The sequence below is a fragment of the Vanellus vanellus genome, assembly GCF_965231255.1.
Source record: "Vanellus vanellus genome assembly, chromosome: 6".
Lineage (NCBI taxonomy): Eukaryota > Metazoa > Chordata > Aves > Charadriiformes > Charadriidae > Vanellus > Vanellus vanellus.
The window spans coordinates 28,093,580-28,108,683 of NC_138911.1; the positions used below are offsets into that span (position 1 = coordinate 28,093,580).

Consider the following 15,104-nt stretch of genomic DNA (forward strand, 5'->3'; position numbering starts at 1 on the left):
CAACTTGCCAGTAGAGATTAAAGTAAAACTAATATTTTGTGAATTGCTGCTCACTACCCTGTCTGCTGAACAGTTACTTCACTGATCATGTGTCTCAAATACTGGAGTAATTAAATGGAGGACTGGCTGGAGAAATCACTGTGCTTTATTCAAGATTGGTGTAAAAATCAACTGTCAGAAGTGAGTGTCTGTATCTGCAGCGAGGAATTTTTCTCTCATCTCCTGTTTATTGGAGATAAGGGGAGCTGGAACTAGGGGCTCCTCAAGAGAAGGGGAAATGAATTAAAGTGTACTGTTTCTAATGATACCACTGCTGGAGTTTGTCAGAGTCACGATTTGAGACTTGTTTAAACTGTGCTGTGCTTTGCAAGGGATGGTGTTATGCTCAACAAAGGAGGGGTTTGATAAAGTGCAATTGCCACTACTTCTTGGCTGAAGGCTCCAGGAGGTGAGTAGATTTCATTTCCTGGGCTCGTTGCAGTGTCTTATCTCCGTTTTGGAGCAAGTTTTACATTAATCAGAGTATTAATGTTTCATAAACTTTTGGAGGAAGCTAAATGTCTTGAGTGCCTTTTGCGTGTGCTGTCCAGTCTCCAACATTAGGTTTAAATCTTACTTTATTCTCATTTGAACCTGCATGCTTTAATCGCTGTTCCTTTCTTCTTTGCAGCCTCTGTGAACGTGCTTGTTCAAAACTGCAAGATTTACAATGATGCTAGCTGCGATATCTCTGCTGATGGGCAGCTGCTAGCAGCCTTCATTCCCAGCAGTCAGAGAGGCTTCCCTGATGAAGGAATACTGGCTGTGTATTCTCTGGCTCCCCACAACTTGGGCGAGATGCTTTACACAAAGCGATTTGGTAAGCATGCGGGAAGAAGTCAAGGTGGGTGAGGGTGTGAGAACTGACCTCAGAACTCAGCCTTCAGTGAGAAATGCAATAGTCTGAACATCAGTGATTGTAGTAATAGGAAATATTTTATTGGCCTTCCAACCAGCCACAAATACAGTACTGCTGGGGAGAACCCTGTGGTATGGTCTGGACGGAGCTGCTAAGGTGTAGTCTTTTATTCCTTAAAGAACTTCATTGTCTTAGTGGGAGGATGCTTGCAGCAAGGAAGTGTCTCACAAAATTTATACTTGTGCAGGTCTCCTTATTCTTCTCTACCCCTTATAAGAATGAGCACGGCATGTCATACATTATGGGAATGCTGGAAGGGAATGAAGAAGCTGTGAGGATGAAGTACGGGGAGGGATGTCAACCTGTGAGAGAAATAACCCCTCTTCTCTTCGTAGGCCCTAATGCCATTTCTGTGAGCCTGTCTCCAATGGGCAGATATGTAATGGTGGGACTGGCTTCCCGACGTATCCTGTTGCACCCCTCCACAGAACACATGGTTGCTCAAGTCTTCAGGCTGCAACAGCCCCACGGTGGAGAAACCTCTATGAGGGTAAGTGTGTGTGTGTTCATCAGTGATTTTGTTTTGCTTTGGCTCTAGCCTGGCAGCTAGTTGCTGGGTTATGATAGCAAAGAGGTAGCATGTTCCAGGCCCATTGAATAATAAACACACAAAGGAATTTATTACAGAGGTATGCAAACATAGCATGAGAGCATAAATGTAACAGAATTGTGAAGCTTTATTCTAGTTTCAAATATGATGACAAACAAATACATTCCATGTCATGGAATACATTCCTAAGTCTAGATGTCATTCAGAGTGCCTAGTAGGTGTTTTGTACTTCTTTGGGTAATAACCATCTTGCTTGTGGTACTACAGTTGGATTTGCTGAGGGAGTTTTTCAGCTGAGGCTTTGGAATCATTTCCTAACATTCCTAAAAGCAACTAACCCCTAGGAGAGCAGCCACCAGAAGTTTCAGAAAGGGTACGAGCCAAGCTTCATATCATACTTGCAGACTGAAAGTGAGGCTTACCATGCTTTTGCCAAACAGGCTTTGGTTGGCTATTTATTCGTGAGCTTTCTATGTATATGTAGGCATATTTTGGTAATGGAATTACCTTTTTGTACTTCTGTTTTGTGGGAGAGCTGAACCATGACCCACTCTGACTCATTTTGTACCTGACGGAAAACCTTTTTTTGCAAACTGGCAAGTAGAGTGAAGAGAACATGTGTATCTTGCTTTGTTCATCAATGGAGCACAACAGTTGTTCAGTGATAGTTTAGGATGAGAAGAGTTATGTCCAGTTGCTAATGCACAAAGAGGGTTGAGGAGGCAGAACTAGGTAATTTCTAAAGCTGAAATTTGGGCTGGATTTTTAGACCATGTAATAAGGTGACTTGTTACCGGAGATGAAAAATAGCTATTCAAAACTTTTCACTGGGGGATAACTTGGAATTCATTGCTTGAGCAGCTTTTTTTTTTTTCTCCCCTCTCTTTTTTCTTTTTATTCCCTCTTTAAAAAAAAAAAAAAATCTTCCTTTTTAAAAGGCCCCTCTGATTATTACTACTTTTGGCAGAGCTTTCCCAATGTACAAGGGTTGCGATGAGCCATTTGTCTAGTGGCCTGGCACTGGAAAGAGACATGTCTCTAGGAAAAATAGCTTGATTCACCTTCAGACTCTGTAGTTGCTCTCCAGACCGTTCATGATTCAGAGAGGGTCATTTCAGCTGCGTCATTACATGAGCTGCTTTATCAGCTGATACAAAACTCTTGTTTATCATCATCATCATCATCATCTGCTCCACGTTATAAGGCAAGGGAAGATCAATGATGAGGATATTCTTTGGTGCATCAGTCAGCACTTTTTTCAGCCCTGGTTCTGAGCTACCGTTCTGGTATGAGCCTCTTAAAGGTAAGAGAGAAATTAAAAAGTATTTATGAAAAAAGCACAATTTGCTTAGCAGGTATGGTTGGGGAAAGCTGTGTGGATATGATAAGATCACTAATTACATGGATTCTGTATTCTGTTAGATCCTTTTAAAACTGTAGTTTGCCCTCGTACGGTTTCTTTTTCCAGTTATTTTGAGATCCTAGTGAAATACATAGCTTTTACTGCCAGATACAGGGGTATCCCTTCCCACAGTCTTTTTACCGTATCATAATAAGTTAAGACAGAGAAGTCCTATTAGCTAAAATCATGTCTCTTCCTCTCGTCCGTCCTTTACATTTGCTCTAAACTCTAGTTGCTATGGCTTCTAGCCCTTCCTTTTTGAGGAATTTTTTTGTAGCCAGCTAAATCGGTAAGCTTCTGTCTAAATCTTCCATTTATATTTCTTCATCTCCATTTCAAACATATCTTCTTTCCCTATGGTGTGTTATACTCTTCAAATGCTTGTACCCTTGCTCTTAGTCACCATTTAGTGAAGTAATGCTTTGTATTCCCTTAATCTTTTCTTGTAATTCAATCTTCTAGCTTTCGCTTTTTTCTCTTCTGAATTCTCTCCAAAATACCCTTCTTTTTCTTTTTTTTTTTTTTTTTTTTTTCCTCATTCTGGGATATGTTTAAATGTACGTAATGTGATAAGCAGAGTCTTACCAGAAGCCCACAGAGGGCATTTTTTTCTGCTTTTTTTTTTTTTTTTTTTGGACTACAGGGCTTTACTTTTGCAGTTGAAAACTGTCTTTTTGTTTTTTTGCTGTTATGGTGCATTGAAAATTTTGTACAATTTTTCCCACTCTTGCTTTTCAGACTTGCTCCACATCACTACACTCCTGTCTTTCTCATCTGCTGTAGTTCTGGATTATTTTTCTCCAGATGGATTGCATGTATTCTAAAGGTTGCTTTTTTCATCTTTCTTGCACATGTATTTTTAGCTTCCAAAAACCTTTCCCCCACGTTTTCAGATCTATCCAGTCTAGCAGGATTTGCTAACTAATTTGCTGGTTTCCCCTTCCCCACATCATGTTTAAAGATATTAAAAATGTCTAATTTCTGACTGCTTTGGACTTCCAGCTTTCTACGTATGTGACAGGGTCGCAACTAGAGCAGTTTGAATTAATTTGGTTAAAGATCCTTCCTGTGGCATGATGTTGAGTGTTGTTTTAACATTCTGGTGTGTTGTTGGTTATCTTTGTGCAGTCTGTAGGACTAAGCTTGGAAAACATAAAACTGTTAATCTTGTAAGTATTATTTCTTCATCTACTTGTAAAAATTAGTAGCTCAACTACAGGTATTTCTTCTGTCTTGAGTTTTGCAATAAGACTCCTCTGTAAGTTTTTGTAACACTTTTCAAGACATGCAAAATGAAAGTAGAGCTTTAAGCAGGAAACTTCATAATATTCTCAGCGCACTGTCTTTACAGTGACTGACATTCATATTCAGTTGAGTAAAAACCTGTTTGCAGCTTGGCCAGCATACAGTAGGAAAAAGTTTAGGAAACCTGATGAAACTGTATTCTTCAATCTCTAGTTTAATGTGCACATTAGAGAGAATCAGACAGCATCTTTGCTGCCTCTGTGCCAACAGCTTGTAATACAAAGCAATTGTTACTCAACTTCTTAATTAAAAATAAGTTACAGCCAGGTTCTGAAGCAATGCTTTGTGGTTATTTTAATTTCACATTACTCGCAAAACTCCCAAGAGAGAAATCCGAGAGAAGCGCTATATAAGATTCTATGAAAATTCTTATAAGTTGTCTCACAATTCTTCCGTCCATCCGTCCGTCCGTCCTTCCCTCATGCCTTTTGATTTGCAGTCAATGAACTGGGAGAGCAGGGCTTGGCAATGTGGCCTGTAAGTCACTGGAAAAGCATGGCAACCTGCTGAGGAGTGAAATACAATGATTACTTCTGTTTCCAATTAACCCCTCCTCCACATTTTGACTAACAGTCAGTGGAATGCAGGTTTCTGTTCCTCAGATAGTTTCCTCCATCTTGCTCTTGAAATAGAGGTTTTGAAGATGCAATTAATTAGTCTTGTTATGTGATAATCTAATACATTTGATCACACCTAGAAATCCACTGGCTGCTGCTGTACTTTTCAGAGTTGGAGAGAAATGTTCTCTCTGAAAACTAAAGCACTTTTGGATTGTATTAAGGAGCATCTGGGTTATACAAGTGTACGTTGTCTATATACATCTTGCTCCTAATATTTCAGAGAGAATGGGTAGAGCTCTACAGGTCAGGGCTGACATAATTTGACAGTTATGAATTACACTCAGAAATGGGGTAAAAGTAGTGAATTGTCATCAAATGTGGTAGAGTCGTGAGCTAGAGGTTCATGCTCTTTCTATTCTGATCTGCTTAGCATTTCAGAAGGAAACCTGGCTTTGCTATAGAACAAGCTTGTTTTTCAGACTGAGGCTTAAAAAGCTCTCTAGTAGCGTTGACTTTTAACAAGAGTGGTATGCATAAGCTTCATTTTTTTGTTGTTGTTGTTTGTGATTGTGGTTTGTTTTGGGGTTTTTTTGCAAACCTAGCTAACATCTCTGAAACCTATCTGTAGCTGGAAAGTACAGGGAGTGAATTGTGTTAAGCAGATCTCTAGCTTGGGGTGTTACAGGTAGCAGTGCCACTGGGAATTGTGTGGAAATATTTGCGCTTCAGAAATGGGAAGTTTGGAGAAAGGACTCCAAATATGGAGAAAGAATAGGTTTTACAGCCTATTTTGAAATCATAGATAGAGCTGGTCTCCAAATAAAGAGGATCTGCTTTCAAGCTGCTTGGATCTGGGGTGATTTCTGAATTCTGTATGATTCCAAGAATAAATGGAAGTTAAGAACTTAACAGAACGTGAAAATAGAAACTTGGTCAGAACTGAAGTTCCTTACAAATGTAGAAAAGTAAGGATCATATTGTCATGGATCTGTTAGCAATGGATATTAGTGAAAAAGAAGACCAGAAGGTAGGTTTGTTTATGGCATTCACAAACTCTGATGCCCTTGCAATATTTAATGTTTTTCATTTTACCCAAAGGAAGCTAACTCAGAAATATCAGAAAAACATGATTACTGTAATCCAAATTAAAATAAAACTTGGAAAGAGGCTTTTAAGCTCAGGATACAAAAAGTGAAGTAGGTGATAGAAAAATTTGATTGACATGAAGCTGAAGAGCAAATCATGCAATTTGTGGGGATAAGATGACTTAACCAAGCCCCGTCTCAAGTTCTGCATTGTACTCTGAATCTGGAAGGAAATTCAGGCTGTGGAGATCTGGGATTAACTCTTGACAAGACTACTGGTATTTGGAAAACATCCCAGTGAAGTGGTCAGTCAGTAGACTGGATGGAAAAGAATACATCTATGCTTCCATTGTAAACAGATGGAGAATTCCAAATACTTCAGGAAGAAGGGCCTGAAGCAGAAAGGCACACGGAGTTTTAGCACACAGCCAAGCTCTCTTTCAGCATAAGTCTTAACAAGAACAATGCACAGAATATGTGAGAAGATGCACAATTGTATTGAGTGCTGTTGTCTTCTGAGCTTCATGCAAGTGTCAGTAGAATGTGTCCAGTGCGGTCTGCAAAGGTTGCTGCCAGACCTCATTGACTCATGGGATGAGCTGTGAATGCTCCTGCAGCCATAAGTGGAGGGGCTTTAAGCCTGAAAGCAAATGTCTGTGCTCATTTGCTTCACTGGGGCGCAAGTTACAGTTTTGTCAGAACCCTTGATAATGTGAATAGAAAATTGATTAGGAGAGTATATGGAGATGGCTCACTGCAGCACATTACTGCCACTGGAAAATTTCGTGTGAACTAATGTACTTCTGAAAACAAGAGTAGTTTGCAAGAAAGAGGGTGCCAGCCTCTTGCTGTGTTATTGAAAAAGCATGCTTATTGGTGTGGTCCCTTCTGTCTCCTTTTGAGAGAGATTTTGACATCTTCAGGCGGACAGGGGGAGCTTCTGATGACTCTGAGTAGAATTGCAAATAATACATTCAGTTACTGCCCAAAGAAATTTTTCACTGTTGGCAGAAGTTGAACCAGGTATATGTTTCTTAGAGTACCAAAAGTCCAAGCAGAGTCACAGACTGCGTATAGTTGTTGGTACTAGGAAGAGGGCATGGGGACGGAACCCTTTTCTGACTGATGCGGGAAATCCTTCCTTTTAATACAAAGTGGAGCATAATAGTCTGGTTGAGGCTAAATAGTTTTTATGTGCTCTGTGTATTGTCAGATGCTGGCAGGTATCTTTAGAAAAACAGAGCATATCCAAAACCCATGTTGGTAAGCACTGCTTATGTAGGGTGCTGTAAGAAAAAGCTGTATTCAACATCCTTAGAAAATGCAGCGGCCACCTTGGTGTGGCAGATGGCATGAAGGTTTGCATAGATGTGCACGTGTGAGTATAGATGCAGGAATGGCGTGTTGTAAGAGTTAAATTGCTGCCTTGGCAGCATGTCTGCACAAAGGCTGCTGAGACAGAACTTACAAGAAACTGAAAACTTAAAACTCATTAAGATCCTTCATAAAGTATAGTGTTAATATCTCACATGATGGTTCACCATGGGAGCAGTGTCAGTTTTAGCCAAACGGTGTGAAGAAAAGGCAAATGCTATCTATTCAGGATGGTTTTACTTCATGGGATGTGAAGCTGAGAGCCAAGACATTTTGTTTAATATGGGGTCCCATATTAGGAGTGCTGAGCTCTTGCAGCTCAGGTAAGGCCTTGAGCCCATTTGCCCCACAGTAGCTACTGTTAACCTTTGGTGCAGCTGGGAACGTAGTTTTAACTTGGTAGAAAAAAATATGGCACAGATGGTTCCGTGTCTGAGATTATTTATGTGCCATCATCTTGCCAAAGTCAAGTAGGGGTAAGGGAGTCAAGGTGAATTATTACCAGATTTGCACTAAACTGGCCATGGACTGAGAAGAAGTTTGCCATTTCATGAAGGTTTTTTTTTTCGGTACTTCTGCCTACTATCTTTCTTGAATTAAATTCAAGACAACTCTTTCTTCCAGTATTTATTCCTTCCAGACGTGTAGGCAGCTGTGTGACAGCCTCTTTTCACCTAGATGAGGGTGCATGTAGTTCTGTCATCAACATATTGTTGACACTTGATCTTGCATGCCATTCTATTGAGGCTCAGCAGACGGAGAACAGGGTGGAATGGCAGCTTGTGCGCAAATCCTTTGCTCTTGTCATTAGAACTTTAACATATTGTAGATTTTGCTGTTACAGTCTCAGCGTGACATTTAATGGGGAATTCACAGGTACTGCTTTTGGTTTGTAGTCTGAGTTAAGGGCAAAAATGAAGCAGCTTGTCATTGCTTTTGCCACAGAAGTGACCATATTTTTATTAGATTGTTCCAGCATTGAGAGCTGTTGGTGAGTTTTGCAAGAGATAGCAATAGCTGGGGGCACAGTCCTGTTTGCATAGTTCAATTCACTTGTGCATCTGCACAGAATATATATGTATGTATCTCCTGTCACGCTAACACCCCCTTTGGCATTCCTGTTTCTCTCCTTTCATCTGTTCCAACCACATGCACGCACAATTGAAAGGACAATAGTTTTGTTTAGCAATTTCTCGCTTACTCAGCCCTAGGTTTCAGATCTGGGTTTGGACCAGTCCCCTAAAGGGCTTTTTAGAGGTATTACCCTGGTTGTGCACCCTTTGGGAGACAGGTAGCAAATTAACGAGCCACTTCACTGCAAGTGTGTTATTTTCCTGCATGAGAGCTTTGTTAGCTGAGATGATCCATTTCTTTATAAGACTTAGTTCTTGTTGATGTTTTGAAGTTTCCCACTGGTTATTTTAAAGCTTGCTCTTGTGCAGTAGTTGCATGGCAGGCTTGTGAGAAGAAGCACCACCTGATAATGCCAAGAGCTAGACTAAAAAAAGGACGGGTTAGATGTGCTGTAATGACACTTCTGATTTGAAAGATCAGCAATAAATTATGTGATTGAGTATGGTCAGGAAGAACCAACAGTGTTTGACCTTTGCATAAAGTTTCTCAGTCCATCCAACAGAAACTTCTGGTGCTGTCCCATTTTAGGAATTAAGTCAAGTACCCTCAGTTAAGGTTTCAGTTGTTGCTGAAAATTCAGGGTTAATCGTCATTTAATTCACTGTTGTTCTGAAAGTAAAGCTAGGATTTTCTGAACTGACAACAGGTGCAGAAAAAGGCAGAAAGAGGTTTGTTGTATTGGTAAAGACTGAAGAAGAATTTCATATATGATCTATTGCATCTGGGGAAGATAAATGGAGTTGAAAAAAATTTTATTTGTGCAGAGCATGAGATGATAAGATCCATTTGAGGATAAGACTGACAAATCCAAAAAGATAAGTGCATTATTTTTTGCTTCTTCCATTTTAACAGAGAAGATCTAATGGAAAGACGTATATGTTGTTGGCAGGAATCAGCTGTGGGGGAAGGGTTCAGAGCAGCGTAGACCAACCTGCCTAATAAGAAGAGACTGGGAGCAAAAAAGCCATTTTTTCCCCTGTCTGATCATGGGAAACGCATGACTATTTCTTTGCATCTGCTTATAGGTACAGAAAGAACACTCCTTCCAAACAAAGGGGAGACTTGCTTTGTTTCAAAATACTGACCTACATTGTCTTAGGAATAAAGATATTGAGCCATTAGTCAATTATCCCAATGAGTGTTTGTTTTGCTTTGCATTCAAGGCACGCTGCTTTAGACAAGCTAGACCTGAATTCTGCTGCAGAGGACTCTGGGGTTTGTGGCAGTGCAAGGTATAAGCTGGAATTTCAGCAGCTTTTGTGATATTCATAAATAGAAGGCAGAGTAAAGAATGTAATCTAAGCAAAAAAGGGATAGTGTTATTTATTAAGGAGATCAGGTTAGGAGGTCTTATTATGCTTCTGGACCTTAAAAAGCCACAGGCTTGTTTAAACTAATTGGTAGCTTTATAGAATTCAGTGATGCAGGTGGTTTCCTGGCAGCAAAGCAAAGGACGTATAGTGCTTTCAGTGGAATGGTAGGTGCTTCATAGCAGCTTATCTGATATCCTGGTGTCAGAGGTGAACTAGTGAACACATTAACATTAAAAAAAGTAAAAAACCAAGGTGAGGTCTTTCAGTGGCAACACCCTATTGGGATGAGTGAGGCAAAAGAGGTATGAAATTATTTAGGGGCTGTTCAGCCTCAGTGAGGTTCTTGCAACCAAAAATATGAAGTGAAACTTCTGAAACTTCTGAAAATTCTTGTTCAAGGTCAGATGGTGGAGCAGAAGATAAAGGGCAGATGGGGTAATGCAAAATGTGTGCAGCGGTAGTTGAACTGCTGTTGTTTTTGGTCTGCTTATTTATGCCTTCATCCTGTCACTGCACCTCATCTGCTGCTCTGCAATGACAAGTGCACTTTGTAGTTTTCTGCATTTTTTTTAATGCTCTTTGGGTAGTTTCATACTGTACATAGGCTTGCTTTGAGGGGTGCTTTCAGTGAACTTAATATTGTGGATTGGCTGTGCTTTTAGGACTGCATCTGCATTATGTAGTTCCTGTAGCTTAGTTTGTTGAAGTGCATTACAAAATGAGGTACCTGCGCTGGCCAGAAGCTCTGGTATAGCTGCAATTACGTTGGCAAAGCTGTGCAGCCTCCACAGTTACTTTGGTGCTGTAACCTGTGTCCATATGAAGAGCACATTGTTTACCACCATAAACTTTAGATCTGTGCCAAGATATAAATGTTGGCTGCTAGTACAGCTGTACCCATCCACCAGAAATCAACACTCCTTTCTGAAACCCTTTTTTCTGCAACCCAGGTCAGAGTGGCCATGAAGATGTGGATTTTACCAGTCCTCCCAGTAAGAGGTTTCTGTTGGGTTTAGCATGTTAGATGTTTCTCTTCCTGTGTGTTTTCACGGTCAGTCAGCCTCTGGTGACAGCATCAATTTGGTTGAAAATTAATAATTAAGTTTTAGGCTGGTGCCTGATAAACCCACCTGGTCTCCTCCAGCCTTTCCTCTCCCTTTACCTGTCAGGATGAAGTTTCACGGATGACAAGGTTTCCCCACGTAAACAAGGGAACAGCTGCACCCCCTCCCCAAGCAGTCTTTATCAAGGCTGATCTAACAGCCCAGTTTACTGCTTGGGCAAAGCAAAGGTAACGGCTTGAAATTTATTGGCATCTTGAAAGGCGATGCATCTAGCTGAGAGCAGGAATGTCTCTATTGAATTTAAAAAGATAAAAAGCAAGAGTTCCTGCTGAGTTTCTCTACCCGTTTGTGCCAACTTTCTCTTCTCCTCCAGCTTCAAAACATGTTTCTTTCTTGGGTGCCAGAGAGGAGAAGAAAGGTCCCCACTCTGCCAAACAAGTAGCGTTCAGCACTCCTCTGCCTTCCGCTGCTCTCCTTAGAGGTGGGAAGGCCTTGAGCAGAGAGGCGGCTGTGCAGATGCTGTGGTGGCTCTGCGTTGGCCAGGCACGGTACTGCTCGGACCAGGTGAGCGCTGCAGCACTGTTGCCAGCTGGCAGCAGTAGCACAGGCGTGGGGCAGCCTGCTGCTGCGCTGTTGACTGGCAGGATCCTGGCGATTGCCCTGTCTAGCTTTTTAATGTTGGCACACCCCAGAAATGGAAGGGAAAGGTGGAATTTGAAGAGCGTTATTAAATAGCAGCAGCTTCCCTTAGAGCAGAAGGGGAAGAGGGAAGCACTAGGTCAGTAACTAGGACTTTGCAAAGCAGAGGCTTTTAGCAAAAAGTTTTCTTACCCCTCCAGGGTAGGTACAAATTAATTGTCTAGCTCTGTGTTTGTGTGTTGTGCCCTGGCCCCCCTTCTTCCCAAGTAAGTATAGCAGCTTGACGGAGAGGAATAGATCATCGGGAAAGATTCCTTGAGGCTGTTGATTGTCATGCAGCCTCTCCTGGCTCTCTGCCATAAGTAAATATTTAGTTTAATACCTAAGCAGTGGCTGTGACAGGTGCTACAGTACTGATGTGCCAGCACTGACAAGTTGGAAGGGGAGCAGCAACAGTGGACTTGAGGTCGCCTTTGCACTCCACATACAGCTTGTTTGCTGAGCACTTTGAAGGCCTGTTTTTTTATTTTCTTCATGCCTTACAGCCCTGCTTTCTCTGACCCATCTTCTCCCCTGCTGAATTCAACACTGAGGAAGCGGCTGTGAAGTGATGAAAAGAGCTTTTAGGGAGTTCAGTAGATGATGTATGTGCCCACTCCTGTTCAAGGAGGATGGGAAAGGCACACCAAAGAGATAAGTAGTCACTTCTAGTGCGGTCTTTGAAAGTAGAGAAGTGCAGACATAAATTACTCAATCAAATCTTTCCCCACACTTCATGGTTACAGGGATGTAGAACGGAATCAACCAGCTGTTTCTTTAGTGAGTATTGCTTTCCCTTTGTATGAGAGTCACCTTTTGTGTGGAAGCTTAGCTACCTAGTCGGCTTTGGTATTTGTGGAGGAAGACTTTTTATCTTGCTGACATCCTCTGGAATCAGAGGAGAGATGGAGTCCGTGAAATAACAGAAGACTTCTGGAATCTCCTGTGAAGTGTGGGGAGATCACCAGAGACAGAGTTTTCTACAAACATAAGGACAGGTCGAGCGACTGTTCTATGTAATCCAGGCTGGGTCGTGTGGCAACCCTAAAGGGAAGGGGTAGGACCTTTCTTGCCCCTTGAAATGACATTTATATGTTTGTTGTTGCCAAGAAGAGAACAGCTTGCTATACTTACGTTGCCTGTTTGGGCTTAAGCTTCCATAGGAATGTTCTGAAGCTCCCACTCCTCAGACTTCACAGTGTTTATAGTTGGAGAAACATACCATTCAAAACTCTGTTTCAGAACAGCATATGGAAACAAACACAACTGCCAACTTATTAAAATGCTGAATCGCCACATCTAATGGTGTGGCTATGTATTATTGAATTAGTAGTGTAGTGATGCTAAAAGCAAGTTTGATCTTGGTTATGGTGAAGAGTCTGGAAGCTTACTGTGGCTGCTGGCGGTGATTATGGGCTGATAAAGTGTGATGCAATACGATCTCCTAAATGAAAATGCCACCCTGTTAAAAATAAACTCTCTGGAGGCTGTGGTAGAGTGTGGTAGGTACCATAAAGATTAGTGGACTTTTACAACAGTGGTTCTAAATTAGTTCCTGAACCCTTGGCCATCAACATGGCTGTTACGTATGGCCTGCAACTAGTTTGTGGTCCAGCCCTCATGAAAGGAACTGGTGAATTATCAACTTTATGCATTTGTATTGCTACTTTTAAGAGTGTTTGAGGGTTGACAGCAATCTCTTGACCTAGAAGCTGGAGAATCGTGTTAGTGTAGTATTCCTGTAATAACTTGAATATTATTCCTAGAAGTTCGGAACTACAAAGCATGGACAGTCCTACTGGCAAAGCACTGCGGTCACTCTGTGGTATGTTTTCAGGCTGTCTACTTCGGTTGAAATATCTCAGTAACTTTTTATAAGATTTAGCAACAGAAACAAAAAGACACACAAAAAAATCTGAAAGGAATTAGCTGTGATCTATGGAGAATAATGTTTTCTGGCAGGTTTCTGACCTTCTTTGAAGAGAGAGACCTGCCGATGTTGAAGGAACTTTAATTTTTTTTCTTCCACTCTGGATAGAGTAGGGGGTCTTGCTAATGGATGCAATTGCAACAGCCAGTCTGTATGACTGCATCAGATTGATTAGCTGGGTCCTGGTTACTGCTGCGAGTGGTGATTATGCCAGTACAGCTGCTTTCTCTTTTTATGTACTAATTACCACACGCACGGATGTCATCACCCTTAACACTGCATGGATTTGTCCCATTAGCGTGGGAGTTGGAAGCAGCAGGGGAGGGGAGCTCTTCTGCGTGACAAGCTGTTTAGAAGTGAATGGAGTGGAGTGGTGAAGCAACTACTCTTACACAGAATTTTTAAGCCGTCTTGTCTTTGAGATTCTGCCCTCAGCCAACATTTTTGCAGGTTGTCAGAACCAGACCCATGTCCTTGGCAGCACTTTCTGTGGGGTGCTATTTACTGCAGAGCACCTGGATGCTGAGCTGTAGCTAGCAAGTCTCCCTCCTTGGTGTGACTGGTCGCAGAGCCCGTGGGACAACGGCTGTGCAAAATCACCTGCCAGTGGAGGAGAGCTTGTGGCTAGCCCAGGGAGGCAGCTTCTCTAGCTGTGATACCTCGCAAAGCCGTTCTCAGAAGAGAAACAATTTGTTTCTGACTTGCCAAAGAAGGGTATGATGGAAAACCCTTGCAGTTCTTGAGAGATTTGGAATGCTTATTTTATGAATTTATGCTCCCAGCTCTGGTGGACCCCTCCCTTTCCCCTCCTTCCTCCTCCTCCTCAAAATCCAGTCTTCCTATCTCAGAGTGCACCATAATCTCCATGGTAACAGGTGTTACCATTGTACATGTGATTTTTTTTTTTTTTTTTTTTTTCCTCTTTTTCTCCCCGTGCCCGCCACCCATGCTGTATGCCCCCCATACAGCAATCAAGGTGGGGAGGGAACGGGGAAGACATGACAGAGATGGGTAGGAGCTAGATAAAACCCTAAGAGCCTGTTCCTTCCACCCAAACACCGAGCTGCTCTGAATACAGTAATTACTGAATGATAGCCAGGGCAAAGAGTAACCAGCTTCTGTCATACATAGAAATCCTTAAGGTTGTTTTCTCCTCTAATGTGGCCACCTCAGAGGAGAGGTTAAATGTGCTACTGATGATGGGAAATAACATAGCTATATTGTTTTGCTCTGACTTGCTTTGTTTGCATTACGATGGTCAAGATAAAGGTTCTGAGTACTAGCTATTGGAGGGCATACAGTTATAAGTGGTGTCTGCCTCCACCTTCTCAAGTTAAATTGTTAAACAGACAAGATGTGGGGTGGGCAGAACTACAGAGAAAAACAGCCCCAGTTTGTTATGCTAGCTGACGAGTCCCACCCTAATGAATTCTAATTATTACTTCAGGTCACCGAAGCAGTGGTTGATCTGCGTTCCCTTTACTTTTACCTTTACTCTCTTACTCAAGCACATTCTCATTCCCTTCCCTGCTTCCTAGTCCAGCACCATCCCCTTTTCTGGGGAATCTGGAAGAAGGGATTTGTGATAGATGAATGGTTGCCCACCAGAAAACCTAATGAAAACATCTTTCACCTGGGACTTAGCCCATTGAAAATTTAGATTCAAACTCTGTGTTACCTGCAGTGATTACAGGTTTAAACCCTAGGTAAATTTCTGCAGAAATTCTGCTAATGCTTTGGACTTGTGAATG

General features: G+C 41.7%; 1 protein-coding gene across 1 annotated transcript in view; it reads left to right on the forward strand.

Moving 5' to 3' along the window:
- Positions 1–15,104, forward strand: part of AMBRA1 (autophagy and beclin 1 regulator 1) — a 137,453-nt gene that overhangs the window by 92,936 nt on the left and 29,413 nt on the right. Inside the window, exons 13-14 of the mRNA XM_082484831.1 lie at positions 671–859; positions 1,294–1,448. Of these exons, the coding sequence (XP_082340957.1) occupies positions 671–859; positions 1,294–1,448 (344 nt within the window). The remainder of the gene's footprint in view (positions 1–670; positions 860–1,293; positions 1,449–15,104) is intronic.